The 20,705-nt window shown below is 36.0% G+C and overlaps 1 protein-coding gene across 2 annotated transcripts in view; it reads right to left on the bottom strand.

The window, feature by feature from the left end:
* DARS1 (aspartyl-tRNA synthetase 1) overlaps positions 1 to 20,705 on the bottom strand; it is a 67,633-nt gene that overhangs the window by 8,218 nt on the left and 38,710 nt on the right. For both annotated transcript variants that reach the window (XM_024764121.1, XM_024764120.1), the window contains exons 6-10: positions 17,917 to 17,997; positions 16,856 to 16,915; positions 15,227 to 15,338; positions 14,220 to 14,354; positions 11,950 to 12,097 (exon numbers count right to left, since the gene is read on the bottom strand). In XM_024764121.1, the coding sequence (XP_024619889.1) occupies positions 11,950 to 12,097; positions 14,220 to 14,354; positions 15,227 to 15,338; positions 16,856 to 16,915; positions 17,917 to 17,997 (536 nt within the window). The remainder of the gene's footprint in view (positions 1 to 11,949; positions 12,098 to 14,219; positions 14,355 to 15,226; positions 15,339 to 16,855; positions 16,916 to 17,916; positions 17,998 to 20,705) is intronic.

Below are 20,705 nucleotides of genomic sequence, written 5' to 3'. Positions count from 1 at the left end.
GTGGCATTAAAGGATAAAAAACTTTTATAATTCATATCAGCTCACATTGTTAGATACATAAAATACCCATTTTATGAGGCATTAAAAAATCTGACTTTTTAATACTTTAATAACACTTGTTATCATCAAGGAAGACCAAATTAATGAACACTTATCTTCCCCCATTCTCACTATACCATAAGTTTGTTTAAGAGAGTGCCTGTTTCTTCCTCATTTTAATAATCACTATAGTATGTTTATTGTCTACCTTCTAAACAGGAGGCACAAGACAAATGTTTACTGCACTAAACTGCTGCTGTGGAAGATGCTAAGATTGAAAAGGTATATTTTTACGAAAGTATTTATGGATGAAATGATAGCTGAGGTTTGCTTCAAAATAAGAGGGCAGGGGGGAAATGGGTAAAACAAAATTGGCCATGGACTGACAATGGTTGAATTGGGTGATGAGTATATGGGGTTTCATTAGGCTAGTCTATCTACTTTTGTAAGAGATCTAGAATTTTCCATGATTAACAGAATTGAAAAAAGTATGTTTACATTCTATGAAAACAGTAGAAATAAAAACACTACTACTTCCTGATTAGTCTTAAAGTTTTAATGGAAGTAATAAACTTTAGCCATTGATTTATTCAAATCTTGATATAAGTAGGGTTAAGATGACCCCAATAATTAATTTTTAAATTGCTTTGCTTTGGATATTAACCCCTATTCATGTTAATCAATGGTAATACAAAAATATGAATATCAATATTTTAATACATTATTGACCGGAGATGTATTAATACGTCTTTTGTTACCCATATGTCATTGACCAGAGACGTATCAATACGTTTTTAGAGAGTGATACAATTAACATCACCGTGCGGAGTTGTTAGAGCTTAAAATTGATCAAGGACAGCTTATGATTGTCATTATCATTCACATTTTGCTCCATTAGGTTTTTGTTCCAACCTTGTATATATTATAAATGCAAGTTTATTACCATAAAATTTTCAAAAATGATACATCACAAAATTTTGAGTGAAGAAGAATTTTTCAGTGAATTTTATGCAGATACTTTTTCTGACTGTCCGAGTGACGTATATACTAGTGTCTCAGAAGACAACAGTTCTTCAGAATGTAGTTCTGATTTAGACGACGTGAATATCAGACAAACAAAAAGACAAAAAACCTTAGTGATTGATCCTAATAAGGAAAGTGAAAATGAAACTCAAGGTGCTAGAGAATGCTCCTTTGCTTCTACAGAAGAGTGGACTGAAGACAACATTTCACGAAAATTATTACATTTTACAGATGTGTTAGATGTAACTATTAATGTAACAACACACAAAGTGTTAGTGAAATAACAGAATTAATTTTTGGTAACAACTTTTTCAAGCTGGTTGCTTCTCAAACAAACTTGTATCGTACACAGAATGAAAAATCATATAAAAAGTATGATAAGGCTTTAAAATGGACAGATGTAACCAATAGTGACATGATGAAGTTTCTTGGATTAATAATTTTGATGGGACAAATAAGAAAGTCACACTGGAAAGAATATTGGTCGACTGATCCCTTACTTGAAACACCTATCTTTCCAAAGATTATGACAAGAAGAAGGTTCGAACAAATAATGACATTTCTTCACTTTAACAATAACTCAGAAACTCTACTTCCTGCAGACAGAATTTCAAAAGTTAAAACTTTTTTGGATTATTTTCTACCAAAATTTCAATTGATCTATATATCCAAACAAGAGCTATCACTTGAGGAGGCAATGATAAAGTGGACAGGACGACTCAGATTCAAAACCTATAATCATGGAAAACTTACAAAATATGGAACTTTGGTCAGGATGGTTAGCAAAAGTGAAACTGGATATATATGCAACCTTGCGATTTACATGGGTGAAGGAAAGAAGCTGCAAGAAACTATTATCGGTCCTACAATCACCTTGGTTCATGGCACCATGTTTACCAAGACAATTATTAAAACAGTGTGTCCACATCTGAAATATTGTTGAAAAATAAAACCAGAGTTTGTGGGATTATAAGAGAGAATCGTGGTCTACCACACCAATTAAAGGAGAAATCTAAAAATCTACAGGGGGAGAAATGACATTCTTACGGACGGGAGAAGTGATTCTTCTTACGGAAAGACAAGAGGCTAGTCCACACAGTGACAACTATTCATGATGCCTACACAGCATATACAGGAAAGGAAGACAGGAGGACTGGCCATTAGATAACTAAGCCCACCTGAATATTAGAGTATAATAAATATATTAAAGGAGTTGATCAATCCGGTCAGTATCTGGCAAACTTCAATATCCTCTGGAAAACTCAAAAATGGTATAAGAAAGTGGGTTTCTATTTGAGTAACTGTGGTTTATTCAATGCATTTAAAATTAACTGTAGCATTAATGCACAGAATAAAATGACTTACAAGCAATTTTTGTTAGCAGTAGCTGGAGAATGGGTAAGTGACCATTCTGGTGAATGTAGTGGTAGCCCTGTACCTGGTCTTTCTGTGGCATTTCTAAAAGAGCCCCCCACAAAGGTCCACCTTGTTGACTATCAGGTAAAAGCACATATTCTAGAGGAAATAATACCCACAGGACTAAAAAAAAAAATGCTGCCAGAAAGTGTAGAGACTGCTCTTCCAGGGGAAAGTGCAGTGAAACACAGTATATTTGTAATAGATGTTCTGTTCCCCTGCACAGAGTTGACTGCTATACTGCCTATCACACTCTAATGAAATATTAGAATGCTTTAGTAAGACATGTACAAACTTTCAAATAAATACATTAAGTGCAGGGCTTCCCTGGTGGCAGAGTGGTTAAGAATCTGCCTGCCAATGCAGGGGACACGGGTTTGAGCCCTGGTCCGGGAAGATCCCACACACTGTGGAGCAACTAAGCCCGTGTGCCACAACTACTGAGCCTGCAAGCCACAGCTACTGAAGCCCGCACGCCTAGAGCCTATGTTCCGCAACAAGAGAAGCCACTGCAGTGAGAAGCCTGTGCACCACGAGGAGTAGCCCCCGCTTGCTGCAACTAGAGGAAGCCCACGTGCAGCAACAAAGACCCAACTCAGCCAAAATTAAACAATAAATAAATTTATTAAAAAAAATACATTAAGTGCAAAAAAAGTTGATATTTACTCAAACATGGGTGTTTCAATATTCACTTACATAACAAATCGCTGGCCACAGGCGTTCGTTTCTGCAAAAATCCCTGAGTCAATGATGTGTTAAAATATATTCGTATATTCTTCTGTGAGAGATTAAGTACTAATGATAAACAGGAGAGGGATAGGACAAAAGCCAGATAACCCAGTTTACAACTGACATAGAAACTTAAAATTCCTAAATGCTATATAGAAGACAGAAAGAAGACTTTTATTTCCAAGTTGCCATGTTAAGTCTACTGAGAAAGCCCAGTGATAATGGTGTCTGAATCTCTAATTTGTAAGTAGAGATTTGATTTTAATCCCAAGGGCCCAATTCATGCTTGGTCTGTTGTTACAAAAACCAAAGTGGAAATTTCATATTCCAATATTAAGTAGCGAAGATGTCAATACCTAAAATAAATGAGTTTCACAAACCTCCTTGAATTATAAATGTAAAAAGAAAATGAGAAAAGCTCTATTCCATCATTATAGTTTCAAAAGATATTTTGCTTTATAGGGAAACATCTGTCGTTCTGTTGACTATCTGAATGAAAAGTTGCTTAAAATAAACTCTATTGAAATGTTTCAGAGAACAAAGGTTAAAACAAAAGGCTGGGAGGACTGGCCAAGATCATAGAGTAGGAAGACCTTGAATTCACCTCCTCCCATGGGCACACCAAAATAACTATTTACAGAGTGACTGTTGATGAGAACAACCAGAAGACTAGCAGAAGGGATCTTCTACAACCAAAGATATAAAGAAGGAACCACAAAGAGACGGGTAGGAAGGGCAGAGATGTGGCATAGTCCACAACCATACCCCCAACGTAGGCAACCAACAAATAGGAGGATAATCACAACTGCAGAAATTCCGCCCAAGGAGTGAGAGGTCTGAGTCCTATATCAGGTTCCCCAGGCTGGGGATCCTGCACCAGGAAGACAAGCCCGCTAGAATGTCTGGCTTTGAAGGCCAGTGGGGCTTGCATTTGGGAGAACTGAAGCCCCCACAGGAAACAGAAAATCCACTTAAAGGGTGCATGTAAAATCTCACATGCTCTGAGACCTGGGGCAGAAGTGGTAATCTGAAAGGAGACAGGGTCAGACCCACTTGCTGATCTTGGAGAGCCTCCTAAACAAGCAGAAGGCAACTGGGACTCACCCTGGGGACACAGATGTTAGCAGCAGCCTTTTTTGGGAGCTCATTCTATCGTGAGGACACTGGTGCTGGGAAGCACCATTTTGGAATCCTCCCTCTAGCCTGTTAGCGCATGGACCAGGCCCGGCCACCAGCCAGTCAGCACTAGTCCTGGGAAGCCCCAGGCCAAGCAGCCAACCACGCAAGGATAAAGCCCCATCTACCAGCAGGCCAGTAGTAGCTGTAGACCCCTTTCCTCCCAAGCCCCCAGCCACCCTAGGATCTGGCCCTGCCCACAAGAGAGCCCAGGATTGGGCCCTGCCAAATAGTGGGCCAGCACCAGTCCTGGGACCTGTGCTGCCCACCAGTAACCAGCAGGCTCTGCACTAGGTAGCACTTGGCAACTAACTGGGCTGGGGGCCAGCCAAGCCTACCAGCATGCCCACAGAAGTCAGCCCTGCCATAACAGAAGGGCCTACACAGCTCACCGCAGGCACCCCCTAGAGCATATCGCTCTGGTGAACAGAGGTGAGTGTGTTACTGGGCCCTATACGATGTCTCCTACATAGGGCCACTTCTCCAAGATCAGGAAACATAATCGACCTACCTAATACATAGAAATAAAAACAGAGAATCAGGCAAAATAAGGTGACACTGGAATATTTTCAAAACAAAGGAACAAGATAAAACCCCAGAAGAAGAGCTAAGTGTAGTGGAGATAAGCAATTTATGCAATAAAGAGTTCAAGGTAGGGAATTCCCTGGTGGTGGTCCAATGGTTAGGACTTGGTGCTTTGAATGCGGGGGCCTGGGTTCAATCCCTGGTTGGGGAGCTAAGATCTCATAAGCCATGCAGCATGACCAAAAAAAAAAAAAAAAAAAAAAAATCAAGGTAATGGTCATAAAGATGGTCAATTCACTTGAGAGAAGAATGTATAAACACAATGAGATGTTTAACAGAGTTATTAAATATAAAGAAGAACCAAACAGAGATGAAGAATATAGTAACAAATAAATACACTAGAAGGAATCAACAGTAGATTAGTTGATACAGAGGAACAATTTAATGAATTGGAAGACAAAGTAGTCTAAACCACTCAAGTTGAACAGAAAAAAAGAAAGAATTAAAAAAAATGAGGACAGTTTAAGTGACCTCTGGGACAACATCAAGCAGACTAACATTCACATTATAGGGGTCCCAAAAGGAGAAAAAAGTGGCAGAGAATGCATTTGAAGACACAATAGCAGAAAACTTCCGTAACCTTGGAAAGGAAACAGATATCCAGGTCCACGAAGTACAGAGAGTCCCATATAAGATCAACCCAAAGAGGTCCACACCAAGTCACAGTGTAATTAGGCAAAAATTAAAGATAGAGAATATTAAAAGCATCAAGGGAAAAGTAACTAGATACATACAAAGGAACTCCTATAAAACTGTCAGCTGACTTTTCAGCAGAAACTTTGTAGGCCAGAAGGGAATGGAACCATATATTTAAAGTAATTGAAGTTAATAAACCTACAATCAAGAATACTCTATCTGGCAAGGGAGGCTATCATTCAAATTTAAAGGAAAGATAAAGTGTTTTACAGACAAGCAAAAGCTAAGAGTTCAGCACCACGAAACTGGCTTTGTAAGAAATGTTAAAGGGACTTCTCAAATGGGGAAAGAAAGGCCACAACTAGGGAATTCTCTGGCGGTCCAGTGGTTAAGACTCCACACTTCCACTGTGGGGGCTCGGGTTCAATCCCTGGTCAGGGAAGTAAGGTACTGCAAGCTGCGCAGAGCAGCCAAAAACAAACAATCAAAAGGCCACAACTAGAAATAGGAAAATTACAAAGAAAAATTCTCATTGGTAAAGGCAAATATATGGTAAAGGTAGTAGATCAACCACATATAAGGCTAGCAGGAAGGTTAAAAGACAAAAGTAGTAAAATCCTCTATATCCACAATAAGTAGTTAAGAAATACACAAAATAAAAAGACATAAAATATGTCAAAAACATTAAATGTGGGGGAGGAGAGTAAAAACACAGGGTTGTTGAAATGCATTTGAACTTGAGAGATCATCAACTTAAAATAATAATGTATGTACATAGGTTGCTATATATAAACCTCATGGTAACCATAAGCCAAAAATCTATAACAGATACACACATACAAAAGAGAAAGGAATTCATATTAATACTAAACATAGTCATCAAATCACAGGGAAGAAGAAAGCAAAAAGAAGAAAGAACAAAATAGAAATACAAAAACAACCCGAAAGCAAGTCACAAAAAGGCAGTAAGAACATACCTATCAATAATTATTCTGAATGTAAATGGACTAAATGCTCCAATCAAAAGACACAGAGTGGCTGAATGGATAAAAAAACAAGACCCACAAATATGCTGCTTCAAAGACTCGCATCTAAAGATACACTCAGACTGAAAGTGAGGGGATGGAAAAAATTATTCCATGCAAATGGAAATAAGAAGGACATTACATAATGATAAAGGGATCAATCCAACAAGAAGATCTAACAATTATAAATATATATGCATCCAACATAGGAGCACCTAAATACATAAAGCAAGTATTAACAAACATAAGGGAGAAATTGCCAATAACACAAAACAGTAGGGGACTTTAACACCCCACTTACATCACTAGACAGATCACCCAGACAGAAAATCAGTAAGGAAACACTGGCTTTAAAATGACACATTAGAAAATGGACTTGATAACAGATGTATATATATATATAGAACATTCCATCCAAAAGTAGCAGAATGCACATTATTTTCAAGTACACATGGAACATTCTCCAGGATAGATCACATGGTAGGCCACAAAACAAGTCTCAGTAAATTTAAGATTAAATTCCTATCAAGCATTTTTTCCGACCACATGCAATGAGACTAGAAATCAACTACAAGAAAAAACCCTGCAAAACCCACTAATACATAGACGCTAAACAATATGGTTCCCAACAACCAATGGGTTACAGAAGATATGAAAGAGGAAATAAAAAAAATAACTGGAGACAAATGAAAATAAAAACACATCAATCCAAAATCTACAGAATGCAACCAAAGTAGTTCTAAGAGGGAAGTTTATAGCGATACAAGCCTACCTCAGGAAATAAGAAAAATCTCAAACAAGCTAAACTTACACATGAAGAAATGAGAAACAAGCAAAACCCAAGGTTACTATATGGAAAAAAGTAATAATGATCAGAGTGAAAAATAAATGAATTAGAGACTTAAAAAAAAAAGGAAAGATCAATGAAATTAAGAGATGGTTCTTTGAAAAGATAAAATTGATAAAACTTTAGCCAGACTCATCAAGAAAAAAAGAGAACCCAAATCAATATCATCAGAAATGAAATAGAAGTTACAATCGACACCACAGAAATACAAAGGATCGTAAGAGATTACTATGAATAGCTATATGCCAATAAAATGAACAACCTAGAAGAAAGGACAAACTCCTAGAGATCCTATAAAATCTCCTATAAAATCTCCCAAGACTGAATCAGGAAGAAACAGAAAACATGAATGGACCAACTGACTATGATGATATTGAATCAGTAATAAAAAAACTCCCAACAAACAAAAGTCCAACACCAGATGGCTTCACATGTGAATTCTATCAAACATTTAAAGAAGAATTAACACATATATTTCTCAACCTATTCAAAAAAAATTCCAGAGGAAGAAACACTTCTGAACTCATTATATAAGACAAGCATCACACTGACACCAAAACCAGACAAAAAAAGAAAATCATACGCCCATATCCCTGATAAACATATGCAAAAATCCTTAAAAACTAGCAAACTGAAGCCAACAATACATGAAAAGGATCATACATCACGATCAAGTGGGATTTATCCCAGGAATGCAAAGATGGTTCAACATCCACAAATCAATCAATGTGATACACCACACCAACAAATTGAGGAATAAAAATCATATTATCATCTCAACAGATACAGAAAACCTTCTGACAAAATTCAATATCCATTTATGATAAAAACTCTCAACAAAGTGTGTACAGAGGGAACATACCTCAACATAAGGCCATAATGACAAGCCCAAAGCTAATATCATATTCAATGGTGAAAAGCTAAAAGTATTTTCTCCAAGATCAGGAACAAGATAAAGGTGCCCACCCTCGCCACTTTAATTCAACACAGAATTGGAAGTCCTAGCCACAACAATCAGACAAGAAAAAGGTATAAAAGGAATCCAAATTGGAAAGACAGAAGTAAAACTGTCACTGGTTCAGATGACATGATACTATACATAGAAAATCCTAAAGATGCCTCCAGAAAACTATTAGAACTCACCAATGAATTCAGTAAAGTTGCAGGGTACAAAATTAATATACAGAAATCTGTTGTGTTTCTATACAATAATATTTAACTATCAGAAAGAGGAATTAAGAAAACAATCCCATTTACAATTGCATTACAAAGATTAAAATATCTAGGAATAAATCTAACCAAGGAGGTAAAAGAACTGTACTCAGAACACTATAAGACGCTGATGAGAGAAAGTGAAGATGATACAAACAAATGGAAATATATACCATGTTCATGGATTGGAGGAATTAATATTGTTAAAATGACCATACTACTCTAGGCAATCTACAGATTCAATGCAATCCCTAGCAAAATAAAAGTGGCATTTTTTCCACAGAACTAGAACAAATAACTCTAAAAGTTGCATGGAAACAGAAAAGACCTGAACAGCCAAAACAACCTTGAATGAAGAACAAAGCTGGAGGTATCATGCTTCCTGACTCAAACTATACTACAAAGCTACCATCATCAAAACAGTATGGTACTGGTACAAAAACAGACACACAGATCAATGGAAGACAACAGAGAGCTCAGAAATTAACCCACACTTACATGGTCAATTAATCTACAACAAAGGAGGCAAGCATATACAATGGGGAAAAGACAGCCTCTTCAATAAATTGTGGTGGGAAAACTGGATAGCTACTTGTCAAAGAATTAAACTGGACTTTCTCACACCATATACAAAAATAAACTCAAAATGCATTGAAGACCTAGATGTTAAGACCTGAAGCCATAAAAGTCCTAGAAGAAAACATAGGCAGTACATTCAATGACATTGGCCTTAGCAATATTTTTTTGGATCTGTCTCCTCAGGCAAGGGAAACAAAAGCAAAAATAAACAAATGGGACTACATTAAACTAAAAAGCTTTTGCGCAGTGAAGGAAACTATTAACAACATGGAAATGCTGCCCACTGAATGGGAGAAGATATTTGCAAATGATATATCTGACAAGGGGTTGATATCCAAAATATACAAATTACTCATACAACTCAACATCAAAAAACCAAAAAACCCAGTTTAAACATGGGCAGAGCATCTGAGTAGACATTTTTCCAAAGAAGACACACAGATGGGCAACAGACACATGGAAAGATGCTCAATGTTGCTAATCATCAGGGAAATACAAATCGAAACCGCAACGAGATATCACCTCACACCTGTCAGAATGACTATTATCAAAAAGACAACAAATAATAAGTTTTGGTGAGAATGTCGAGGAAAGGGAACCCTTGTGTACTGTTGGTAGGAATGTAAATTGATACAGCCATTATAGAGAACAGTATAGAGGTTACTCAAAAAATCAGAAATAGGTATGATCCAGCAGTTCCAATTCTGGATATTTTTCTGAAGAAATAAAAACACCAATTCAAAAATATATATACACCCCTATGTTTACTCCAGCATTATGATTACAATAGCCAAGATATGGAAGCAACCTAAGTGTCCACTGACAGATGAATAAAGAAGATGTAGTGTATATATACACAGTGGGATATTACTTAGCCATAAAAGGAATGAAATCTTGTCATCTGTGACAACATGGATGAATCTAGAGGGTATTATGCTAAACGAAGTAAGTCAGACAAAGACAAATACCATATGATTTCATTTATATGGGGAATCTAAAAAACAAAAGAAATTAAGAAACATAACAAAACAGAAACAGACACCACAGAGAACTAGCAGACCACAGTGGAAGAAGGGGGTTTGGGGGATGACTGGAATAGGTAAGGGGGATTAAGAAGAATAAATTTCCAGTTCCAAAAGAAAAGTCATGGGGATAAAATCTACAGCATGAGGAATATAGTCAATTATATTGTAAAAGCTTTGTATGGTGACAGATAGTAACTAGACATATCATGGTGATCATTTTGTAATGTACAGAAATATGGAATCACTGTTGTGCACTGGAACTAACACAGTGATGTAGGTCAATTACACCTCAATTTTTAAAAATGCATCAAAATGTTAATGATGGTTATCTCTGGGGGGTGGGATTATGGGTGACTGTTAATCTTTACTTTATGCCTTTATTTCTAGCTGTCTGCAATAAATATGTATTGCTAGTATTAATAAAATCAGAACGAAAACAATAAGTGTCATTAGGGGAAAAAAAAGGCTGTCTACAATTAACTATTCATCAAAGGTACAATGCAATGAATAGAATGCCTGGAAAATACTGGTGCTATGCTACAGTATTTTTATAAGATCAATGATTAATTTCTGTGTTCTTGAAATTACTATTAGACTCGCAATGGCGTAAAAAAGTTTCAAAATATTTTTGAACTCTTTAAGTATTAATGAAGCATATCCAAATACATCAACTAATAGTTAAATCAATGGTCTTCAAACAGAAATTTCAAATACAGTCCTTTGTCGGCTATCAAAGTGCTAGATAAATCTGTTATATCCAACTTAATACTGGCAGTACTGTCACAAGTATGGCAAAAAGAAAAAAAAAAGAAAAGACTCTCTTGATCCCAGTTAACTTGCTTTCCATCTTCTTGTTTTCTCTATTGTAAACATTATCACAAGTAAACAACTTTCAATGTCCTTTTGAGCGAGAAACTATCTGCCAGTTTAGAGGGTGTACCTGAAGTGAACATTTTACACAATTCAATTTTCTGAACACCCAGAACATGCCTAATAATTTTCTATAAATGTGTCAATTCACCAGGCCCAAATAAGCTGAAAGTCCCTTCAGTATACAGTTTCTAATCTCTACTGAGCACTCACTGTAAATATTAATTGATCTAAGAATTAACATTCCTGACACAGGCTTTATTTACACAGATTCAGTAAAGATCAGAAACTGAAAGACTAAAGGGACTCTTGACCTCTGAGTTAAGTAGTAATATTATCGTCACTTAAAACAGCAGAGGAAACTGAGGCACAGAGTTAACTTGCACAACACCCACACAGATAATAGCAGAGTTGGGATTTGATCCTACAACCTGGATCTAGCTGAATCCAAGCTCTGAACCCCACACTACCTCCCAAATAATAAACTGCTATAAAAGTAACATATGCTCTATTTCTGAGAAATTCAGGATGTCAATATAGAGGAAAAAACAAATATAGTTAGGCAATTCACCATCTGGTAAACTTTTCCACGAAGATTAGGTTAACTAGCTGTAGTCCCAATTGGCTAGGATTCAGAAGTTACTATTTCAAGTGTGGATTTTTCCACTAACTAACTGATCAACCAATAAAAACTTAGTTTACATATTTCAGAATTGCTTTATTTTGAAGAACTTAAACTAATTTGAAAATTATACCCATCTAAGGTTATAAAATATATATTTTTTACCTTTCTTGAAGTCCTTTGAATATTTGTACTAAAGTGTCAGCAATTTCTTCCACAACTTCATGGTAATGGTAATTAAAAGCCATTTCAATATCCAAACCAACAAATTCAGTTAGATGTCTGTGGGTATTAGAGTCTTCAGCTCTGAATACTGTAACATTAATGAAAGAAATGCATAGTACATGTTGTTTAAAATTTTGGAGAAATTGGGATTCAAATATCAAATCCTATTTACTAGTACTCCAATGGCACTATTTTCATTATCATTATAGGGTTGGAAAAATCTTTGATAAGACATCTGTTTCAGCATTCTCATGGACGGCAAGATCATTACAAATTCCTACAGTCACGTAAAAGCTGCAACAAATGTAAATTAATAAATGAGGCTAGTGAAAATCCCAAGGGAATGCAAGATCCTGAAGTGCCTTCTCAATAATTAAAATAGATTCAATATAGTGAGTTCTCAATGTTATTAAAACTGGACTCAAGCTAAATGAAATCTGTGCAAATGAAGTAACATTATACACACTCTAGCCATTACCTCAGTCCAGTTCTTATTATCCTCACTGCACTTTCCTCCTTTCCAGTCTTCCTGACTCTAGCTCTGCTCCATTTTTCATACCACTGCAAGACTGATATTCCTATAACACATCCTTCCTCAGTAACTTAACAAATGGTTCCCAAATGACTACTGTAATAAGACATAAAATGACAAAATGTCTAAAACCTTTATGCTTTCATAATTTAGTCCTACCCTGTATTTCCCATTTCTTAATATTAACTAGTCTTATTTTTATTTTCTCCCATGCACTTTACTCATCCTGCTTCCTCTGACTAGAATGTCATCTCCATTGTCTGTATCTCCCACTCTGTCCTTAGAACCTACCTCAGTATGAATTCTCTTTTATGGTGACTCTAGCAAATTCCATCTTCTCCCTTTTTTTACACTATCTACACTATATAATTAACGCCAATCTGCTGATTGTACAGCACAATCTGATTTTTTGCTGTGAAAATCACTTGATTACTCCCTGTGAGTGCTCTACGTATGCATGTCTCATTCTGTCTTGGAAGCAGGGACAATGTTTATTCCCTTGTCACTCAAAGCATGGTCTGTCTGCAAATCAGCAGCATCAGCAGTACCTGGAAGCTTGTAAGAAATGCAGAATCTCAAGCCTCACCACAGACCTAATGGTCAGAATCTGCATTTTAACAAGGTCCCCAGGTGATTCATGTGCACATTAACATTTGAGAAGGGCTGGTTGATTCTTCTCTTATGTACATGGAACCTAGAGCAAGGCTGTATATGCAGCAGGTGTTCAACATATAATTGTTTAATGAATTCAGAAAATTAAGAAACTTAATGATCTCAGTTTCTCTATTAGCAGGTATATAATTTTTATTAAGCTATCAAAAAACTTACATATATAAAGTAATTTGGTAAGTTTTAAAGAATGAAGTAAAGCTAGTTTTTGCTTATAACTAGCTTCATAGAAGAGTTTGCCGGACGTCCCTGGTGGCGCAGTGGTTAAGAATCTGCCTGCCAATACAGGGGACACGGGTTCAAGCTCTAGTCTGGGAAAGTCCCACATGCCGCGGAGCAACTAAGCCCATGTGCCACAACTACTGAGCCTGCGCTCTAGAGCCCGCGAGCCACAACTACTGAAGCCCACGCACCTACAGCCTGTGCTCTACAACAAAAGAAGCCACCGCAATGAGAAGCCCACGCACTTCAATGAAGAGTAGCCCCCCTTTGCCGCAACTAGAGAAAGCCCGCACGTAGCAACAAAGACCGAACGCAGCCAATAAATTAATAAATAAAATTAATTAAAAAAAAGAATCTGCCACATGATTATGTGTCCATGTTTGACTTGTAACAACTATATCTTAAAAAACATGTTAATATAATCTATTAAATATCAGACATTTGTAGTAATTTCTAATGGACTTTAGCATATTATCAATACTAAGAACAGTATAAACAGTAATAGTAAAACAGAACAGCTTTGCAATAAAACTGGTAGTGAAATAAACAGTGGCACATTTGTAAACTTTCAACAGCAGTAAAGGAGCTATCAAGGACAACAAAATATATTATTTAGAATGTCTACCTAAGTACCTTGTCATTTTTACCTCAAAGTCTAGTGTTTATGTAGTCAGCATATAAAAGGATTTAAGCTTTCAAAATGTTTTTATGTAAACTGTGTTTCTAAAACCATTACTATGGTACAATTAATGAGTTTTGAGAAAACCGTAACTGCCAAAAACCTTACCTGGTCCAATACAGAAAACCTTCTCAAAATCAGCACAAATACACATTTGCTTGTACAGCTGTGGAGACTGAGCCAGGTATGCATTATTTTTAAAATATGACACAGTAAATACATTGGCTCCTCCTTCACTGGCAGCTGAAATGCAAACACATTATAATTAACTGTAAGCTTATCAATGCAAACTTCCAGTAAAAAGTTTATACTTCTGATTCAAGTACTTCACTAAAACAAAACAAAACAAAAAAAACTGGAAAATCAAGAATTGCAGAGAAACCATAATCTATATATGTCTTATACCTGATTCTAAACAGTTTATATTTAGGACAGACTTACTTCTTTGGCTATATCTCCATTTTACTTCTTTGGATATATATGCTCTCTTTCTGCATCAATTTTAAATCTATTAAAGCTACTCTGGAGTTGTAAAAAAAATTTTTTAAAGGAAAAAAGATATGATATTCTTAATAATTTTCTAATTATCAATAATGCAATGTTCAATTTTTAATTTGTAATTAAATTATAACATACTTTTTCTTGTTATTTAAGTAACTCTAAAAAGGTTAAATAGTTAAGAATGATTAATATAAGTTTCTCATGTAAGAATGAGAATTAATGAGATTTTCCCATCTGTAGTATTTAGTAATTTTACAATGTAGTTTATACAAAAATCAACTGCAATACCAATTAGAAAGAAACCTACATAAGGAAAAGTAGTTTCTGGTGTACCTTACATTAATAAAAATACTGCTTCATGTGTTATTGCCTCATTTTATAATCATTATCACATAATGACTCCTGAAATAAGGGGATTTAGTATTACTGGTGTTAGTGACGTGTGATTGCTGCTATATGGCATAGTCTTCAAAATAGTCTCATGGCAATAAACCTCAAGGGACACTTGGGAGTCTCAAATTAAAAAAACAAAACCAAAACCAAAACTTAATATGAATCAACTTGGGGGAAAGCAATTTATTTTAAAAAACTAAGAGAAATATCTTAAAGCATACCTGAGATGATTTTAGGAGTTTGGATCTCCACAAAACCCTTGTTAATTAAAGTTTCTCGGAAAAGATGGCAGATGCCAGACTGGAAACGGAAGACTGCCTGACTAGTTGATGTCTATAAGACAATTTAAAAAACTAATTAAATCAATTTGACACATTAACTGAGATGGAGTATTTTCTAATCAGGTCACCTGCCTGGAAAGTTCAGAGAGAAAACAATTCACTATATGAGAGAAAAGTTAGGTTACATGACAATCAATATAAGGATATATCTTGGAATTTTTCATATTATAGAAGGAGAATGCAAATTTTGCCCTTTATTTCCAAACTCTCCAACTCTTGACTTTGCTAAACTGAGAGTCTATTAAAAAAACTGGTTTGGAGTTAAATTAGATAGTAGTTTAGACATAATCTAAGGTGTGTAAAAGATTTCAAGCTACTTATGTATAGAATGCTTCCCAAAATGTAAAGTCAAAGTAGGGGTTAAAAAGGTGAATGCTTACAAGGGCCAGACAAATAACAAATGGAATGAATGAATGGTACTTCCTGGGTGGTGCAGGGCACGGTAGAGAACAGAATGCTCAATATAGAGTACTAGCTAATTTTGCTACATGGGCCCAGTATTGATGGGTTCACCTCCAACTTTTTGAGAAAAACCATCTAGATTTAATGCGAAAACCCTCCGTTTTTCAATGATGGCAATGAATTTAAATTAAAAAAAAAATGTGGGTCAAAGAAAAATACTCTTCAGGCCAAATTCTAGAGGCACAACCAATAACTTGTGTGAGCAAATAGCAAATACAGTAGGATGTCTAAGTACTGTGGCCAAAATTACGAAAAACCTGAGGTTTCTAGGCAGTACCAAAAGGACTTGATTATTGCTAGCCTTTTCTATATACTATAAATTAAAATGTAAAAGGTAAAAGCAGACAAAAAGCAAATAATCAGGTGAAACATGAGCGTACAATAAGGGCAGAAAGGTTGGAAAGAACTCTTAATGTGACAAAGCATTTAAGTTTTAGGTAGATTATTTTAAGTAAAGGAAATGATATGGTCAAACATTAAGAAAGAGAGATGACATTGGTTTTACTACAATGATGAAACCACTGAACTCTTTCACTTGTTACCAAACCAGAAAGGGAAACAGAAGACCTATGAGATTACTATATAAACCACCAGGGCCAAATACTTCTTTGTTATTATTATTAACTCTGTGCTCCGATCAAATTCAAAGAGTTGAGGCATTAACTACTAATCTCCACCTGGTTGTTCTAAAATGTACACATAACTTCTTTCACAATTTTGTAGTGATATTAATGGTTATGTTTTCACTTGCTGACTACCTTGTTTGAAACAGGTACTACCTGGAAGCAAGACCATTTATTAGCTTCATGTTCCTTTGTCATTTTAACATGAAGCAAGTCAGTATCTTGTGAACTATTACTCAACTGTCCTTGTTGCCTACAATTCTTTTCAGGGGAAGGGTCAGTCAGAAAGGTAAATTACTTCTTGTATTATCATATTACATACAGGCAAATGCCGATTTTTTCTATAAACCTGAGTCAGGTATGGTATCCTTGCCCACCTTGATGTCAGCACAATCATGTCACTAAATAAACAAATGAGGCATACCCTAAGATCAATGACTCTGTTGTCTAATCTTGTATCTTGGTTAACAGTAGCTCTTCCATCCTAAAAAAAAGATGAAAAAACAGATTTTACTAATTTTTTTAAGGACACAAACAACACTTGCAGAAGCCATGTTAATTTTTAAGTAAGAATAGGTGTGTTCACGTGTGTTCATGTTATACCCCCAAATCAAAGATCCAAGATACAAGAAGTGGAGCCAGAGAGAAGTTATTATTAAAAGGAAGAGCTGGAAAGAAGAGAAATGAGAATGAATTGAGGTTAATGCTTTTTTTCCACCTCCTGCCCCCAAACCCCTTGACTCATTATTGGGATATCAGAATAATTAACAACCAGCACCTTCATTGATCCCTGGATTTTACCTGCTAGTTGAAGAGTGAAGGAGCAGATAAAAGCTGACATAGAACAGTGGTTCTCAAAGTATGTTCAGGGCACCAGTGAAGGTACCCGATACACTTTCAGAAGGGAGTCTGTTAAGTCAAACTTATTTTTCATAATAATACCTTTTCACTCTCATTTTTTCCTGACTATACTGAGAAATTTTCCAAAGGCTTCATGATGTGTGCTATCACAACAGAATGAATGTAGAGGCAGATATGAAAATCTAATTGTTGTGTATTGAGCCAGATATTACCAACAATGTAGACATGTGACACTAAATTATTTTTTGTTTTTGAAAATACTTTTCATAAAATGTTACTGCTGTTTTTATTATTTATATAGGAATACACAGACACATAATCTAATTATATTATTTTTAATAATGTCATAAATATTAAAAATTTTGTTTTAATTTCTAATACTGTAAATATTGATAGGTATACCTACAAAAACAAAAGACTGTGGGGTCAATTATTTTTAAGAATGTAAAGGAATCCTGAGACCAAAAAGTTTGAGAATTGTTAATGTAAGAGTACGTTTAAATAAAAATGAAGCTCAAATCAATTCATAGGTACCCTTCCTACAAAAGCAGCACATCAAGTTTTCAATGTTTTGCAAACTAAACATACAGAGGAAACATATTATTTCAGAAGTGTAATTTTCACCTCTTCTCCTTCCACCTCAGGACGAACAGCATCGTCCAGCTGCAGGGGCAGGCGGGGTTCAGCTGAACTGATCACATAAATCTGAAAGTGAGAGATTACCAAAAATATCAAGAAACACACAAAACCCGTTATCTTTTGTTTCAAAAAAATCTACAGTTGACTTAACATGAGAAACAATGTTTGCATACATCTTTAACTGAAACTACTTGCTAAAATCAAAGATGGTACATGTTTTTTTCACCTATAAAATGGGGATAATAATATTTCTTGTGTACATCCCTGGGTTGCTGGAATAGTCAGATGAGATAACGTAGGTACAAATACTTTGTAAACTCTAAGGTTCACACCAATGTCTTAAATAAGTAATAACTGGAGTCGAGGGGTCTGGCTTAAGGCCTCTCTTTGTCACATAAAAGCTGTTGTTAGGCAAATCACTTTACCTAGCGCTTCAACAGTCTTCTGTAAAATAAGGTCTGCGGTAAGAATCAAATGGAATAATGAATAAGAAAACACTTTGCTCGTTTGAAAGAGCCATTAACAAATAAGTTATTATAATTGTTAACAGCATCTGGCCATTTCTACCACTAGGACCAAAGTCGGCTCAATTCTGCTGTACCTCTCTTTCCTTTCCTCATTCGTTTTCTAAATATCCCTCAATGCTTTCTTTCATCAAGTATGTTATAGCTCATTTCCTGCTGCTCTCCCGGCTGGGAGCTGCTGTAGAAAGTGTTCCTTTATGGTGTTAAAATCCCTAACTCACACTAACTGCACATTTTAGTGCTAAAAAGCAGTTAGGGGGCTTCCCTGGTGGCACAGTGGTTGAGAGTCCGCCTGCCGATGCAGGGGACACGGGTTCGTGCCCCGGTCCGGGAAGATCCCACATGCCACGAAGCGGCTGGGCCCGTGAGCCATGGCTGCTGAGCCTGCGCGTCTGGAGCCTGTGCTCCGCAACGGGAGAGGCCACAACAGTGAGAAGCCCGTGTACCGCAAAAAAAAAAAAAAAAAAAAAAAAGGCAGTTAGGTCATAAAGAATGAGCTTGGGTTTTTTAAGCCACTCTTAAAAAAACATGTTACCCTATTAGTTACTCCCAACTATGCCTGGAAAACCTGCTAAAGCACAAGAGGGAAAGAGACCTTATTTAGTAAATTCCAGAAAGGAAATTATATTCTTCCAGTTGGTAAATCACATTTAGCATTCAGCTCAGACACTTGAAGAAAAGGTATCAGAAGGATACTCCAGTCCTCTTCATAGCATTAAAATAGAATTATTTGTCACCACCCCCTATACCTAAGTTGTCATGCTTCCCTTTGATGAGTTAACAGGAACTTGATCTCCAATGCAAAGTTGGAGAACTGGACAGCTACCTCTTTCATTTTTCTAACTACTAGAAATTCATCATCTCCTTCATTAGGTCGTGAGCGCTTTCATCCCCAGAACTTCACATAGTGCTTGGCACAAAGTATACACTCAGTAACTGCTGGCTGAATAAATAAATGATAAAAGAGAGTCACTGCTTATTATAAAATTCTATTTAGCATACAACATTTTATGCTTTGTGAGATACTTTATAATTATTTTTATTCAGGCAAAATTTGTGGGTAAGCTCTTTAGGCTTTATATTTAACATTTATTAAGGTTGAACCAAACACTAGATAATTAGAATATTTTAAAAATACATTTACTTGGGCTTCCCTGGTGGCGCAGTGGTTGAGAATCGGCCTGCTAATGCAGGGGACACGGGTTCGAGCCCTGGTCTGGGAAGATCCCACATGCCGCGGAGCAACTAGGCCCATGAGCCACAACTACTGAGCCTTTGTGTCTGGAGCCTGTGCTCCACAACAAGAGAGGCCGCGATAGTGAGAGGCCCACGCACCGCGATGAAGAGTGGCCCCCACTTGCCACAACTAGAGAAAGCCCTCACACAGAAATGAAGACCCAACACAGCAAAAATAAATAAATTAATTAAAAAACTCCTACCCACAACATCTAAAAAAAAAAAATACATTTACTTGCTCTACTCACTAAAATCTTATTTATTCAAGTGTTGAAAAACATGTTATTCGAAGACAGGGTTTTTTTTTTTTTTTTTTTGGTCAGCACACCTTTAGGTCAGTTTGCCTTTACTACGTTGCAGACTTCATGGCAGGGTTAGTTTGAAATAAGACTTACACAGAGAACAAAGTAATTTGGCAACTTAGGTCGGTAAAAAATACAAGATTTTCTAAGTCTTGAAGAGTTCCAAGACAGTCAATTTCAATTAAATACAACCTTACTCCCAAATTACTGTGTATGGATGAATCTGTCTTTCTGCATCTCTCTGTCTGTTCTATCCCATATATGTGTGCTCGCTCACGCGCGTGCCTACACACACACACACACAGGGGTAAGGGTGGGAAAGGACTACTCTGTAAGAGAAATTCAATGATGAATATTATAAACTAGACCTGGATCTGAGACTGCAGGTTCAAAATTGCAGGATTATTTCAATAGTATTAAATACATGTGAGTTCACTTATAAGATTTTAAAGGTCAATGATGGTGAGCATTTTTAGTTTTTATGTCTAAGAAAATGATGTGGGATAAATCTTGTATGAAAAAGTTATTGCTGGGATGTAAGTCCAATATAGTATTGTCTCTTGACTTCTTTATACTGTAAAATATTAGAAATACAATGATTATAAGGAAATATAATGATTAAGAGTATAACTAATCAACCTTCAGAAGTACATCATTAAAAGAAAGTTCACAGCAAAATAGGTTCATAATAGTGAATAAAGCTTTTTAGATG

The sequence above is a fragment of the Neophocaena asiaeorientalis genome, unplaced genomic scaffold, assembly GCF_003031525.2.
Source record: "Neophocaena asiaeorientalis asiaeorientalis breed wild unplaced genomic scaffold, Neophocaena_asiaeorientalis_V1.1 scaffold102, whole genome shotgun sequence".
Taxonomy (NCBI): domain Eukaryota; kingdom Metazoa; phylum Chordata; class Mammalia; order Artiodactyla; family Phocoenidae; genus Neophocaena; species Neophocaena asiaeorientalis.
This window is presented reverse-complemented; position numbering and strand designations above follow the sequence as displayed.